Here is a 17548-nt window from a genome sequence, read left to right on the forward strand (position 1 = left end):
TCGCACGTCGCTTTCTCTTAACAATTCCATTGTTACGTAAGATTTCCATTGTTGACACTTCCATTGTTACTTAAAACTTTTATTGTTACTTAAAACTTCCATTGTTACTTAACACTTCCATTGTTACTTAGCACTTCCATTGTTACCTAACACCGCCATTGTTACTTAACACTTCCATTGTTGATGGAAGTGTTAAGCCTTAATCCTGTCTTTCTCCCCCCGGGAGGAATTTCGAAAAATCCCTTCTTAGTGTGCGTTTTCGTGACGTACCCTAACTGTGTACCAAATTTCAGCTTCCAACTCCTAACCGTTTGGGCTCTGCACTTATTATTATTATCATCAACCCGTCTCGATTATATTATAGATTTAGAATACTCAGGAAGAAAAGAATTGGCGATGGAGCAAGACTCAAACCTACAACTCCTGCTTGCTGTGTGGATGCATTGCCAGTTACACCACCTGAGCTTCCAGTCTGATTTCTTCTTCCATATGTAACTGAGGATGGTATCCAGAATATCATATTTTAAATATGCTATAACCATCCTGCTATAAGTCAGACAGAAAGCTCGGGTAGCGTCAATGCAATGCATCAACACAGTAAGTGGGAGTTGTTGGTTTGAGTCTTGCTCCATTGCCAATTCTTTTCTTCCTGAATATTCTAAATTATTTAATAAATATTAATTAAATATAATTGCAAAAAAAGTAGCCCAATGTAATCTGGTAGTTGTTTCGTCTTATATATTTGTTAAATTTGTACTAATATAATTAAATTCATCATGGAAACTTTTTAAAAATTTATAAATATAGTCATTTTTAGCAAGTCAAACTATTAGATCATTAACATATTAGTCAATTTAATAAGATTTAAACTTTGTAAATGTTAATTATTTTACTATTAGAAATAATATGCAATTGCAAAATAATAAAATATTAGATATGTATTTACATATTTCATAAAAAAGAAAATTCTATTTGATTATGACCTGATAACAGTTGTTCAAACAGTAGAAAATAAAAGGAAGAACACATATCACAGCCTCAAATCGGTCCAGCAACATAATTAAAAAGTTCTACAAATGTTTTCAGTATACTCCTAACACCTTTGGCAGGTAGAAGTCATTATAAAATGGAATGTTGGAAGAAGAACCAAGACAGAATTCAAAAGTTAAATAGCCAACACATAGCTAGTATGCACATTATTTGATTGGAAGACCATTGAAAAGTATAGAACTGTACATTGTTTGCCAGGCATGGGACACTTGCTTCTCATCTTTGTTGTTGATACAGTGACCCTTACTGTGTCCTTCCTTTCATACAATGTCCAGTTCTATTGAGAGAAGAATTTGTGATTGATTATATTAGTTAAACACTGTAAATTCCTTTAATGAGTTAAATTAGTAATATTTGCAGATATGAAATAAGATTGATTAAAGTCCCAATGTTAGATCTTTTTAATTATTTTGAATTTTCTTCACTACTTATCAATGTTAACCATTCACAAAGAAATATGAATTTTACTGTCTTGGCAACATCTATGTCTATAAATATCTTAGCTCTCTTGGAATAGAAATGAGAAACTAGTAGGAATTTATTCCACTAGCATAGATTTATTATTCAATGAATTAAAAATAGTCATGTTATGGAGATTATGAATGTTGTTTTCATTTTTTTTAAAATTGTAAAATTATCTTTTATAAATTTTTCTACATTTAATTATACTGTGTCTTAATTATAAAATAATTAAGGTATTATAACAAATGTTTAATTTTGTTATAATTTGTAATGATTTTATTTGTATTGTTGGTGATTGTTTTTTAACAATTCAATCTGAATATTTCAGAGATTTAGAAGAGTTAAGGAAAATTCAAAGACGTAGTCCGTACGAAGAAAGTCCTCCCATAAATGTATATTTAAGAAAAGATGTCGAATTAAAGTAAATCTTTTAATGCATATCTGTAAAAATGATGAAATATCGTTAGTAATTTATATAATTTTTTGGTTATTTTATAATTACAATATATAAATTTTTATAAAATTTTAAATATTCATTTGGAATCATTATNAGTGCAGTGGCGTACCGTGGGTGTCAGCCGCCCGGGGCGGAGGAAAATTTCGCCCCCTTTTTAGGTATTTCAATTTAAAAGACCCAAAATACAGTTTTGTCACAGAACATGCGATGAAAAATTCGGTGGTAGTGCAGCGACCTGTTTAAAATAGTTCTATTGGATATTAGTGGTGTATATGAACGCGAATGAATCGTACAAGCAAAAAAAAAAAATGGTCAACAGGTTTTGCAGGATTTCCTCGGATGAAAAAATTACTAGTTCACCCAGACGGCGAGCCGATTCCCAGACTGTCCGGACGATAGCACTATCGTAGGCGCGATGCAAGTATAGATTAGGATGTTTCAAATTTTTACAAGCTATTATTATTATTTATTGTGAAATTTTGCCGCCCTTTAAAAAGTGCCGCCTGGGGCGGGCCGCCCCTGCCGCCCCCACTACGGTACGCCACTGCTGGCAATATTAGTGACCTTATGCTGGCAGTTAAATCAGTTATGGCCAACTCATCATCAGAAACAAGTTACTTTTACAGTTAGACCAAATTATTGAGCTGTGCTACAGTTTCTCCTAAAAAAGAAGAAACATCTGATTCATCACTTAAGAATATACAGACCATTAATATGAACTTTCTCAAGAAAAGAAATTAGATGGTTCTTTGAGATTGTGAGATTTTACAAAGATTTGTAATCTTTATAAAACAGCAAAATAGGCTGATGATGGTTTATGCCACACACCATTGCGGGGCTCCCATGCATTGTGGTATGGCAAATGAAAAAGATATTCTGTATGATAAGAAAAAGTAAGACAGATAAGAAATCACAACCAGAAAAATCATTGTCCTTAATAATTGCACGAAAGTCAATAAACTGACTGATAGCAACTGTCATGAGTAAACTAGCACTAACAAAGCAAACCATAGCACAAACACATATGGCAGGAATCACTCATCAAGAAACAATATCAAGACTCCTGACAAATCAAGATGGAACATGTCATAAATCTACATGTAGATTTATGATCTATCCCATAAAATACTTGACCTTTTTAAAATTGTGATGTTAAAAAGTATAAAGATTTTGCCATACTCTTGTCAGTGTTTACGGCAATAACTTTATATCATATGCAAAGATAAAGTAAATTTTGTTTATTAAAGATACAGTAATAATTTATTAAATTGTTCAGCATTTTTATTGTTTATCAATGGATGAACAATGTTATTCATTAGTTGTATAAATCATAACAATTCATTCAGTTTTAAATGATCCCCAAAAGTTCTTTTTTTATCATGATCTTATATTTCTGTTAAGTTTTCCTCCAATTTAGTAACATACATGAACACATTTGCATTAATGAACATTTCAAAATTAATAGCAAAAACTCAAGAACATGGCAAAGATGGAAAACAAGCATAAATGCAATATGTCAGTGAGCACAATATTGCAATTGTTAACAAAGTTTCACTAGTTTTTTTCCACCGAAACACTAACTATTTTTGAAGTTAATATTCTCAAAAGCAGAAACATTTCAGCAGCCTGGGAGAAGTGTCACAGTTATGTATGAATGGTGTCTGGTGGAAATTGTGCTCTTTCCTGCTCTTTCTTGATTTCAGCCTGTGTTGCATATAGATGATGATGTGTGGAATGGACAAAATGGTCACACTGGAAATTCACTCATTGATATTGGCAATGATCATTGGTGGTGATGATGTCACATCACCAATATCAATGAGTGAATTTCCAGTGTGAACATTTTGGCCATTCCACACACATCATGAGTGTCTATAAAGTCATGAAGAATCACTTACAAAGAAAGATTTGGAAGAATTGACAGCACAACTTGCTAAAGAGAATAGTGAAAAAGACAAGCAAGTTCAGAAAATAGTACCACTCAGTCTCTCACCATAAGGACACTTTTAAGAAGACTTAACATAGATACAAACTGCATGTGAATCTACTGCTGGGATAATGATCCTATGAATAATTTGGAATGCAGCTATTCCATCCAAATAGCTGTAACAAATGCTCTCAAACCATATTAGGGGCTTTAATATTCAGTTGAATGTAAAATACTCCTTTTTCCCGGGTTCTAGGATCTCTGAAAATAGGGTGTCTCTTATATTTGATGGCATCTCAGTATACATCACAGTTAGCGACCTCTAATACCATGCATCTTATTTTTGTGTTACTAATTCCACTGCATCATTTTAATGATTTTATTACACCAATATTCATAATATTTAAGAGGTCAGCTCATTCTCTTTAATTTGTTACAGTATCTTCATATGTAATTGCATGAAAATCTCAGAAAAAGTTATGCAGCACTTTTTTAAGAATTTCCAATGCTTTAAATGATTGTGCTCTAGATAATTGCATGTGAAAAGATGTGAGCACTGAATTCAAGATTAATTCAGCTTAACATGAAAAGTGAAGAGGATTTCAACTTCAATACTGCAGAAGACAGTGATATATAACTTAGTTTACTTACAATAAATTCTGTATAAATTTATATTGAGTTGTCTATTTTTCAAAAAAAATTCTGTGGACAAGCACATTGAAATTAAAGTGTCTCTTAGATATTTACTTATGTAAGACACCATCAAATAATGGCATCTTACATTCAAGTAAATACAGTATCATAATTTCTCTTCATTTTAAAAACAAATTCATTTTATGAACAATGGATTGAGAACCTAAACACATCATAAAATGAGGCTTTACTATACTATAGTTGTAATATTTTATTTATTTTTAACTGTACTTTATTTCTAGAGATTGTTGATTCACTGTCAGTTTTAATTAAATAATTTAAACTGTAATTCCTCCAAACTGGGCAGTCCTTATGTTATTAATTATCTATTTGGCCAATCAGTGAATTTTTGCCTCAGACATAAATTTTGAATTATCACACAATCACACAGATTACACTTTCATCATACTACAATACAACTTAAAATATGGCAGTTGTCCTGTTGCATAACTGAGCAAAGAAGTTGACTAATAAACTTTATTTTGCTACCACTACACTTTATTTGTACAAAAGAAAGCTGAAAAGGCAGGTAAATATGTCCTTGCAGTCGAAGTAGCGGTGATCAACTCTCTAACTTCATCTGTTCTCCAAATCTTCCATCTCTTTCCCATAACTTTTTCCTTCAACTTTCTCTTCTGAGAGGGAGAGGGGCGAGCTGACTAGATGCAGATGTGCATGTTCAACAGCAACCATCACAAATACTAGAAAAATACTTTTGAGGACTCATAGAAAAGTAAACATTTTCACTCAGCACCTCAATCATTTGTCATATCTATGTATATAATTAACAAAATTATATTAATGTGACAATTGCACACTTGCCAATCTTTAGTATGGGGAATAGCTAGGGCATTGGTAAAAAAATGCTGAGTTTTGAATAAAAACTGACAGCATAAAAAGCAAAACAAAAAAAAATACATATTCTTTATTAAAATTGATATTTCATTATAGATACAGTAGTGCAAAAAATTCATCAAACATGTTGATCTTAACATTTTATGACAATTACTTGAAGCAGACCAAAGTTGAAAGTAACTTTAAAAATAAAACAGTTTGAGTCAATGGAACTCATACAAGGTAAATGAAAAAAAAATTTGCAAATCCTGACAGTCATTTTTACAAATGTTTTATGAAATGAAGAAACCATTGGGAAACTGTATATTGAAGATTTAAGATAATTTTTTCTTTTTTTTTTAAATATTAAATTTTTTTGTCCTGTCATATTTAAATTTTTTGGCTCATTCCTGGAACTTTTTGAATATATCTGTAAAATATATGATTTGAGGATCACTTAAAAAATAAACCCAAAACATTGAGAGAGAAATATAAAGAACTTCTAAATAAACAAAGTAAATGATTTCTAAGCATGGCAATACAGTTGACAACCAGTCTTTGTCAATTTTACTACTGCACTGTAATTTTTATCTTTTCCTTATCAGGAATAATAACAAACAGAAAGAATTTCTGTTTGTTATTTCCTTATCTGTTTCTGTTTGTTATTATTCCTCTTCCACTTCATTCTCATCATTCTACTTAATTTTTGCATTTTTTTTTTTTCTGGTCTCTATTACATATTACAAATTTTTTTTGTAATTTGTTTATAAAAGCTTGTTTGATTTTAATTTGTCCATTTTGTTCTGTGATCTATATACCTAAAGATGTCTGATCTAAACAAATGAAAACGTTAGTAAAAATGTGTTAATTTGAGGTATACTGGTGTAAGTGTTTTGTCTGTATTCTTGTTACTTATTTAGTCATTGTGCAGAATTTTATTATCTCTCATTTAAAATTAATTCTCTTCCTCATTAATTAACCATGTTGATAATTTTTATTCTCTTATGTGTTTCACTTTCTGAAATAGAAAAAATGAAGAAAAACTACATTCTTTGTCATTAATAAACACTGCAATAACCTAAAACACTAGCAACAATATTTTAAACAAAGAACAAATGGGACATCATCATTCCCCCTGACTGTATACAGCAAGCCACCAAATTTGGCCCGTCCTATGCCCTTCCACCTTCTATGATAGTATCCGAGATTATCATCCCAGAAGTAGAAAAACTCCAAGAAAGTATGGAAGATTTACATAAAGAATTTTACCAGTGTAAAACAGTTTTTACCATCAGAAATATATATGCTTATAGGTACGAAGCAACCATTTGGAAATCCATTCAAGACACCAAAGCATGGATGAAAGCACAAGATATTGTCACCCTAAAGGCCAACACCCCACTGACAGGCATTCTCCAACTCCGCCATGCTGCTTTCATGGCTTAGCTACCCCATGCATCTTCATCTTTACCAAAACTCACAAACCTGGCAACCAACTGCGACCTATTGTAGATAAAGCATCATCACCTACCATACATCTTGAAAAAAAGATGAAAAGCTTTATCATGGACCGCCTCCCTCCAAACCCATATTCCATCACTAACTCATTGGAACTAATAGTTTGCCTCAAGGATCTTAACATCCAGGATATGCTTCACTTCATGGTCTTGGACTTCCAATCACTATACCCCTCTATCATCTCTCCATCATTGAACCTTGTTTCTGTTCCCTCCGTGACTTCCTTCTCTCCCATATTAAGGATGCAGATAAACACCACAAACACATATTGGAATTAACTGACCTTCTCTGTCACTCATCCTTTTTCTCATTTAAAGGAGAAACATTCCTACAAAATAAAGGGGTCCCTATGGACAGCCCTTTACATGGTATCTTATGCGAATTAGTAGTTTGTCAACTTGAAACCACTGTTCTTCCCATCTTCACCAGCCACATTCACCTATATACCAGATATGTAGACAATATTGTTATAATTTGGAAGGATAACTCTGTCATTATGGATTTCTTATAACTGATCAACCACAACCCCTTTGGCCTAGTGCTCCGTCTTGAACAGGACAATGCCCAACTCCATTCATTTCCTGGACCTCCAGATCACCACAAACCATGGGCGCATATCTACACATGTCTAAAGGAAACCCACCATCCATCCAACCTTCATCCCAGCCTCATCCCACAATCCATTGATGTTGAAATTGCCCATTTTTAGAGCCTTAATTCGGAGAGTATTTACCAATTCTTCTAGCAAACAGGAAAGAGAGAAGGAGCTTCCTGCTATCACCCAGTATGCCATCCAGCATGGGTAATCCCTGTACACTATTAGGGAACTTATTCGCAGACTTTCCAACATCACCTTCACCCAACTAATTAAACCCTTTAATGAAGAAAAAATTGTTCGGGGCCATTACCTACAAGTCTCTTGCCATCCTATACAAAGAGATTGCACAAAGAAACCAATTTTGGTTAGCTTTCTGCAGAAGTCCCACTATTGCCTCACTTCTCCGCAATGCCAAAGACCATCCCTACAAGTACCACCTGCCAGGCATCCCCATCATTGATCATTGCTACAACTGTGGCTTACAATACATTGGAGCTACATCTCGCCTGTTACATATACATCTCAAAGGACATCAAATGTCCATCAAAAAGGTTTAACAAATGCAGCTTTGGCTATCTAATCATTCAGGTAATTTCCACGAGACACATCTCTTACATAACACATCTAAACAATATGTTGTCCTTAAACATTGGAACAAGTAAACATTTACAAGGCCACCTGCCATAAGTCAGCCATAAACTATCATGACGTTGACTCCTTCTCCACTGCCTAGAAGTCTCTATAAATTATAAGCTCTCCCTTCCCCTCACTTCATCTTTCATCTTATGTCATACACCCTTCCCCCTGTATACATGTTCAGCAATCCCCAGTGTTTTCTCAACAGTTCTGTTCAACAGGGACAAAAACATTTGCACTTTGTTTAAAATATAGTTGCTGATTTTTTAGGTAATTGCAGAGTTTATTAATTTGTAAGTTTAATTAACCAGTTGTTAATATTTGTTGTGTTATAGTCTGTAAATCTACTGGCCATAAGCTTTTAAAACACCTGCTACAGCTTTTGTGCTGGTAACATCTTATAAAATAAAAATGTACTTTTTCCCAAAGCAAGTACTTTTAAACTTAAACCCTAAAAAATTGAATCTGTGATACCAAATTACATGACCATTGGTGTAAAAATATTTCACTACATTGTTCCTATTTGTGCTTATGGTTTATAAATACTTAATTAAAATCCCAACTCTAAAATGATTATACTTTATAGTAATATTTTAAGATTTAATTTACTGGTACTGACAGAGCTGTCTTATTAATCAACATTGTCTGTATAGTAAGAGAGAGTGTTTCAAGAGTCAGATCATTCTCAGAACCACATATTAATTATAGCTCTGTAGCTGTGGATTGCTGACACTTAGTACAATATAGCAAATAGTTTGGCTTAGAGTTTAGATGGTTGATTGATAATGTACTCATTTGAATCACACTTCAAATTTATATTTTCCAAAGTTTTAAATTAATCAATAAAAGAAATCACAATATTCTGATTATTGAAAATTATTATGAAGTGATAATGCTATTTATCTCAAAAAAGTCGTCTTGGTTTTTATAAAATTTGGGAAACAAAAGAATGAGACTGATATTTAAAGTATTTATTAATTTATACTAAAATAAACCAAAAAATAATAGTACATTATACAAATAATGGGCAGAGTGTAAAATTAGTGACAACTTCCTCCTCATTAACTTTTATATAACACATTATTTAAGTATTTCTGTTTGTTAGTTTCTTGATTAAATTTTTTGATGTTTCAAATATTTCAAATTTATAATATGTATCGTTTTTTCAGAATGTTGAAAACATTACAAATAAGTATCCGAAAAATGAAACTACATACTGAATGCAAAAGGTATTCTTCACTTATAACTGGAACAGAAAAATTACAGTGTTATTGTCTGTTACAATTTTCAAGAACTTATAAAGGTAAATTTTTAAAAATAAATTTATAGCTTATAAACATTTCATTTATTTTTTTGCTTTTTTGCAAGGACATATCATTGTAGTGTGGAAGAGGGAATATGGAAATATTTTCCCAAATAAAGATTTGTATATCAGATTTAGTTGGGTTGTTGAGTTTAGTGGTGATGATTTATCACCACTACTAAAACTGACTTTATTTGGAAATTAACATTATTTAATTTCCTATATATAAAGTTTAGATATCTTGCTAAAGAAATAATCTTTCTCATCATCAAGTTAGCATTGTATTAAATAAATTATTTATATGATGATGAAACATTTTGATCTTAAAAAACTCTTCTTTGCTAAACATTTAACTTCTACATCTGAGTTTAGTGTATTTTTTGCTTTGTTGATAATTGTAGAATAAGTATTTAATACTATTTTAAAATTATATTTAATTTGTGGCTGCTCTACAATCGTTACATGTAGAAATTTCTGTTCAAATCTGCTTATACATAATCAGCATGTTTACAAAATTAATTTAAAATGTACAAAATTATTTACAGTTTTTCCACGCAAAAAACTAGATGTTACTAAAATTTTTACTGAAAGGAATTTCATAACTCCTCTTCGAGCCATGAATGAATATTTATTAAAACCAACGTAAGTTGTTTATATTTCACTAAATATTATTTTTGTTCTAATCACTTTAATTATAACTATGTTCATTAATCATTTTATATGTAAAATTTTGTATATATTTATATATAAACATCATAAAACCTGATAAATTTGTAAAGCCAAACAACTATTGGATTACATCGGGCTACTTTTTCGCAATTCTATTTAATTAATTACTAAATAATTTGTCACCAGAGGAAGACATTAGGTACCATCTCCTATCAAATTTAATAATTATAATTAAAGTAATATTTATTAAATAACTAGCAGGTGGGCCCGGCGTTGCTCGGTCAAAAGTAACGATAACTAAGATAAAGATTATTATGTTACAATCAACCTTACCTGTTTTCACAGAATGCAAGAATTGGGTCCCCTTAGAGAATTTTTAGATGGGTCTAAAAATATGTTCGATTTCCTGCAAAAACGAAAAAACTGCATCTGTGTATCGCACGTCGCTTTCTCTTAACAATTCCATTGTTACGTAAGATTTCCATTGTTGACACTTCCATTGTTACTTAAAACTTTTATTGTTACTTAAAACTTCCATTGTTACTTAACACTTCCATTGTTACTTAGCACTTCCATTGTTACCTAACACCGCCATTGTTACTTAACACTTCCATTGTTGATGGAAGTGTTAAGCCTTAATCCTGTCTTTCTCCCCCCGGGAGGAATTTCGAAAAATCCCTTCTTAGTGTGCGTTTTCGTGACGTACCCTAACTGTGTACCAAATTTCAGCTTCCAACTCCTAACCGTTTGGGCTCTGCACTTATTATTATTATCATCAACCCGTCTCGATTATATTATAGATTTAGAATACTCAGGAAGAAAAGAATTGGCGATGGAGCAAGACTCAAACCTACAACTCCTGCTTGCTGTGTGGATGCATTGCCAGTTACACCACCTGAGCTTCCAGTCTGATTTCTTCTTCCATATGTAACTGAGGATGGTATCCAGAATATCATATTTTAAATATGCTATAACCATCCTGCTATAAGTCAGACAGAAAGCTCGGGTAGCGTCAATGCAATGCATCAACACAGTAAGTGGGAGTTGTTGGTTTGAGTCTTGCTCCATTGCCAATTCTTTTCTTCCTGAATATTCTAAATTATTTAATAAATATTAATTAAATATAATTGCAAAAAAAGTAGCCCAATGTAATCTGGTAGTTGTTTCGTCTTATATATTTGTTAAATTTGTACTAATATAATTAAATTCATCATGGAAACTTTTTAAAAATTTATAAATATAGTCATTTTTAGCAAGTCAAACTATTAGATCATTAACATATTAGTCAATTTAATAAGATTTAAACTTTGTAAATGTTAATTATTTTACTATTAGAAATAATATGCAATTGCAAAATAATAAAATATTAGATATGTATTTACATATTTCATAAAAAAGAAAATTCTATTTGATTATGACCTGATAACAGTTGTTCAAACAGTAGAAAATAAAAGGAAGAACACATATCACAGCCTCAAATCGGTCCAGCAACATAATTAAAAAGTTCTACAAATGTTTTCAGTATACTCCTAACACCTTTGGCAGGTAGAAGTCATTATAAAATGGAATGTTGGAAGAAGAACCAAGACAGAATTCAAAAGTTAAATAGCCAACACATAGCTAGTATGCACATTATTTGATTGGAAGACCATTGAAAAGTATAGAACTGTACATTGTTTGCCAGGCATGGGACACTTGCTTCTCATCTTTGTTGTTGATACAGTGACCCTTACTGTGTCCTTCCTTTCATACAATGTCCAGTTCTATTGAGAGAAGAATTTGTGATTGATTATATTAGTTAAACACTGTAAATTCCTTTAATGAGTTAAATTAGTAATATTTGCAGATATGAAATAAGATTGATTAAAGTCCCAATGTTAGATCTTTTTAATTATTTTGAATTTTCTTCACTACTTATCAATGTTAACCATTCACAAAGAAATATGAATTTTACTGTCTTGGCAACATCTATGTCTATAAATATCTTAGCTCTCTTGGAATAGAAATGAGAAACTAGTAGGAATTTATTCCACTAGCATAGATTTATTATTCAATGAATTAAAAATAGTCATGTTATGGAGATTATGAATGTTGTTTTCATTTTTTTTAAAATTGTAAAATTATCTTTTATAAATTTTTCTACATTTAATTATACTGTGTCTTAATTATAAAATAATTAAGGTATTATAACAAATGTTTAATTTTGTTATAATTTGTAATGATTTTATTTGTATTGTTGGTGATTGTTTTTTAACAATTCAATCTGAATATTTCAGAGATTTAGAAGAGTTAAGGAAAATTCAAAGACGTAGTCCGTACGAAGAAAGTCCTCCCATAAATGTATATTTAAGAAAAGATGTCGAATTAAAGTAAATCTTTTAATGCATATCTGTAAAAATGATGAAATATCGTTAGTAATTTATATAATTTTTTGGTTATTTTATAATTACAATATATAAATTTTTATAAAATTTTAAATATTCATTTGGAATCATTATTTAAAAATTTTACAATTTAAAATAATATACTGACATAAATATTTTCTTATGATTTTTATTATTAAATATTACATTGTAAAATTAAAAGAAAGTAATTATTTATATTTATAAACAAATTAACATTTAAATTGCATTAATTTTATTAATAAATTTTTCTCAATTTTTTTATCATCAAGTCAAATTTAATTAACTTAATAATATATTATTAATTACAATAACTGGATGAATTTAGTGTAAGGAACTAAAACTGTTCATATCTAGCATAAAATTTACTCTAGAACAAACATTTCTGGATGACTTAACTAATCATTGTCAGATTCTAATCAAATAAAAAAAAAGTGTAAGATTCTAGAGCTACAATTACAATCCATATATGTTTCAATTCAAAAAATGACTTTACACATTAACTGCTGACTATGAGTTAACTTGTAGGTGATTTCTTTTAGGAAACATCCTATGAGTTATGAAACATAATCTGGCCTATATACAGATCCAATATGAACATACTTGTAAAAAAAAAATGTTAATAATGAATAGTGGACATTTTTCATAAAATGAAAACCATTTACACCTTCCCAGCAAAAGGATTTACATAACAAACGTTTTTGGTTTATTTTATAAACCTGTCTCTGGTTTCAATTTATAAAATTATGAAATTCAAATTTAATAAACCAAAAACATTTGTTCCATAAATCCTTTTGCTAGAAAAGTGTGAATTGTTTTCATTTTACAAGTTATCTCTTCCAGTTTTAATTTTGGATTTTAGAATAGTGAACATCTGGATTAAGAAATAAAAATAATTGTGTCCTCACAGAAGAAAATATTTATTTAGAAAAAAATGAAAAAGTTTACACAATAAAAATATACAAAATCAAAATGTCTCAGGAGAGTGATTTTAGCAATAACAGATTAGCAGTTAATATGTTAAACAACTTAATTAATTTTTTCAATCAAGCATTATCAGTTTAGAATCTTATACTTTCTATGTTCAATTGAAACCTGATAATGGTTAATTAAGCTTAGCTAAAATCATTTGTTTTAGCATAAATTCCATATTAAATATTAAAGATTTTTGTTTAAGAAATTATTTTTGAAAAATATTGAATAATGCAAATAAACAATCGTATTTCAGTTTTAGAAAAATGAATTTTTTTATACATTTTATGTAAAATTTTTTAAAATAAATTTCTACTACAGTAATTTAATTTATATTGAATTCTCTAAGGTTTTTAGTTGAAGTAAAGATAATTAAGTGAAAAGACAAAGATTAAACCTTAAAATGTATCCAAAATATTTATTTATTTGCCTTTCAAAAAGCAAAGATAATATCATGTAGACAGGGAAAACTCTTCTTCTAAATATACAGTAAATGAGAAGATAGATAACAGTTTATAAAATAGTATTATATAGTATTAATGTAATTATATATTAAATAGTATTATATAGTATATTACATAGTGATTTTTAGATAAAGACTTTTCTTTTATGAAAAATAGTGTATTAAAAATGGCATATTCAGATAAATTTATAGTTGTGTGAGGAGCAAGCAAAATGGAACTGTTATGCATTTTCAAAGAAATAAAGAAGGAAACTTGCTTTATTACAACTTTTATACTTATTTGTTGATGATGATTCATATTTTTTTTTATAATAACTTTTGCTTTTAATCATATTAATTTTTTGTTACATTCTTGATAGTTTAAGAAAACTGTATTAATTTTATTTAGAGCTATTGAAGTTTGGGGAAGCATGGAAGCTTTACAAAGAGAATTAAAAAAGAAACGAGAATTAGAATTGAAAAATAAAGATGGTTAGTTAAAATATTTTTTCAATATTATTTAAAATTTTCTAGTTTAATACATAAAATGCAGGATGGATGGAAAGTAACTAGACATTGAGAAATTGCTGTAATTTTTGCAATAATAATGCATTTGTAATGAAATTTGTGTGCATGTACATCAATCAATTGAATTTTATAATTTCTGCATCAATGATGTGGGCAGTGTCTGAGAGAGGCTGTATATTAGGTAGCATAAAAGATGGCCAACTGCTTAACTGTTCAGGAAAGAGTGCAGATCGCTGCATGCTATGAGGTGTGGAAGTTGTTGGTTGTGTAGAGATGATGGCATGCGTTGAAGGGACATCATGCCACAGTCTGTCTGGAAATAATCAAGAATTGCTATTCAAAATTAATAACCACAGATTTGATTTCAGGTGTATAGATAGATAAAGGGTCATTCCATCCATGTCACAATTCTTGGTCGTTTGAGGAAGTTGTTGGATGATGCTAATGTGTACATTGAATTTTAATATATGCATTTGTATTTCCATTTAATAGAGTATACATCAAATAATTTCCATTATCTTTGTATTAGAAACATAAAAATTATAACAATTTCTCAATGGTTAGTTATTTTTCACTTACCCTGTATGTTACTTATTGAATATTAATTTTCTAATATAAAGACCATATTTTTGTATGAATAATTTCTGATAGCATACAGTCACAGTTTATCTTGCAGAAAATTGCTAGAATGAAAATAAAACCTGCCTCTTTGTATATTTTGTATCTGTGGTACAATGGCTACTTTATAGTTGCAAGTTTGTAATTGCGATTTAAAATCAGGATATAACCCACAACCCTTTTGAAATTGTCTTTCAAACATTGATAATCTGCAGCCTATACAGGTGAAAATATGGTAATAAAAAAAATGATGATAAATTATTAAAATAAATGTAAGAATTTAAAGACACATTATTTTACTAATTTTATTATATAATGTTTTATTAACAATCAAAAATTAAACAAATTGCTTATTGGAAGCTGAGGATGGCCAGAATAATGATGGAGAAATTCACTAATTGTATTCACTAAAAAGTAATTGACTAATTACTTTTTGATTTCCTTGAACAAGCAGTCTGTTTAATTCTTTATTTCAATATAGTGCCGAGTATTAGTGATAGTTAACAACATGGTGAAATAGCTTTTCTTTATTAGATTAGATTAATGATATTGTCTTATTTTTGGAAAATTAATTGTATTAGTTCATGTAAACTTATTAAACTAATTTTCTTATAAAAATTTATAAGTTATATTGTTTATAAATGAATAGAAATGTGTTGTTTTTAATATTTAATCTTGTTTAACTTTTCAATCATAAAATTAGAAAGTTCAAACAGCATACGTCTTATTCCTTATCAAATTGGATCACCACCAGATCATATTATTTAAGAATACCATATATGAGCGAAAGATTAGATTAATGATTCAAATAAAGTATTTTTGAATAATATCCAAACCACTGCCAAATTATATTGAGCTATATCAGTACCACTATTATTAATTAAATGCTAAGTAATTTGGCAACAGAGGCAGGTGTTAGGTGCCATCTCTTGCTAAATTTAATAATTATAATTAAATTAATATTTTAGTAATTAATTTAGAAGAAAGATTCTGGAAGAAAAGAAGTGACCTGAAGTGAGACACAAATAGGGAATTCGATCCCGGTCCTTATTTCTAATCCCGGGATTATTTCGGTATTGGGGGTTAATAAAAACTAAGAAAATCTTACAGAAATCAACAAATCAAAATTTAGACAAAAATCAACAAATCAAAATTTAGACAAAAATCAACATATTTTACAGTATACACCTAGCTAATTTAATCACTCTAACTAATCAGACTCAGAGTCAGACTAATCAGACTTAAAATCATTCAGTCTTCATGTTAAATTTATTCTTTTTTAAGCATCATTGAGATCTCTTTANGGTTGATTGATGATGTACTCATTTGAATCACACTTCAAATTTATATTTTCCAAAGTTTTAAATTAATCAATAAAAGAAATCACAATATTCTGATTATTGAAAATTATTATGAAGTGATAATGCTATTTATCTCAAAAAAGTCGTCTTGGTTTTTATAAAATTTGGGAAACAAAAGAATGAGACTGATATTTAAAGTATTTATTAATTTATACTAAAATAAACCAAAAAATAATAGTACATTATACAAATAATGGGCAGAGTGTAAAATTAGTGACAACTTCCTCCTCATTAACTTTTATATAACACATTATTTAAGTATTTCTGTTTGTTAGTTTCTTGATTAAATTTTTTGATGTTTCAAATATTTCAAATTTATAATATGTATCGTTTTTTCAGAATGTTGAAAACATTACAAATAAGTATCCGAAAAATGAAACTACATACTGAATGCAAAAGGTATTCTTCACTTATAACTGGAACAGAAAAATTACAGTGTTATTGTCTGTTACAATTTTCAAGAACTTATAAAGGTAAATTTTTAAAAATAAATTTATAGCTTATAAACATTTCATTTATTTTTTTGCTTTTTTGCAAGGACATATCATTGTAGTGTGGAAGAGGGAATATGGAAATATTTTCCCAAATAAAGATTTGTATATCAGATTTAGTTGGGTTGTTGAGTTTAGTGGTGATGATTTATCACCACTACTAAAACTGACTTTATTTGGAAATTAACATTATTTAATTTCCTATATATAAAGTTTAGATATCTTGCTAAAGAAATAATCTTTCTCATCATCAAGTTAGCATTGTATTAAATAAATTATTTATATGATGATGAAACATTTTGATCTTAAAAAACTCTTCTTTGCTAAACATTTAACTTCTACATCTGAGTTTAGTGTATTTTTTGCTTTGTTGATAATTGTAGAATAAGTATTTAATACTATTTTAAAATTATATTTAATTTGTGGCTGCTCTACAATCGTTACATGTAGAAATTTCTGTTCAAATCTGCTTATACATAATCAGCATGTTTACAAAATTAATTTAAAATGTACAAAATTATTTACAGTTTTTCCACGCAAAAAACTAGATGTTACTAAAATTTTTACTGAAAGGAATTTCATAACTC

General features: G+C 29.3%; 1 protein-coding gene across 1 annotated transcript in view; it reads left to right on the top strand.

Annotated features, from left to right (window-relative positions):
- Window positions 1–17548, top strand: part of LOC111624948 (zinc transporter 9-like) — a 49364-nt gene that overhangs the window by 11999 nt on the left and 19817 nt on the right. Inside the window, exons 2-5 of the mRNA XM_023367945.1 lie at window positions 9345–9478; window positions 10024–10120; window positions 12424–12516; window positions 14373–14448. Coding sequence (XP_023223713.1) covers window positions 9346–9478; window positions 10024–10120; window positions 12424–12516; window positions 14373–14448 — 399 coding nt within the window. The 5' untranslated portion in view covers window position 9345. The remainder of the gene's footprint in view (window positions 1–9344; window positions 9479–10023; window positions 10121–12423; window positions 12517–14372; window positions 14449–17548) is intronic.

Source organism: Centruroides sculpturatus, unplaced genomic scaffold (genome assembly GCF_000671375.1).
Source record: "Centruroides sculpturatus isolate CEXI.00-Female unplaced genomic scaffold, Cexi_2.0 scaffold77, whole genome shotgun sequence".
Classification (NCBI taxonomy): domain Eukaryota; kingdom Metazoa; phylum Arthropoda; class Arachnida; order Scorpiones; family Buthidae; genus Centruroides; species Centruroides sculpturatus.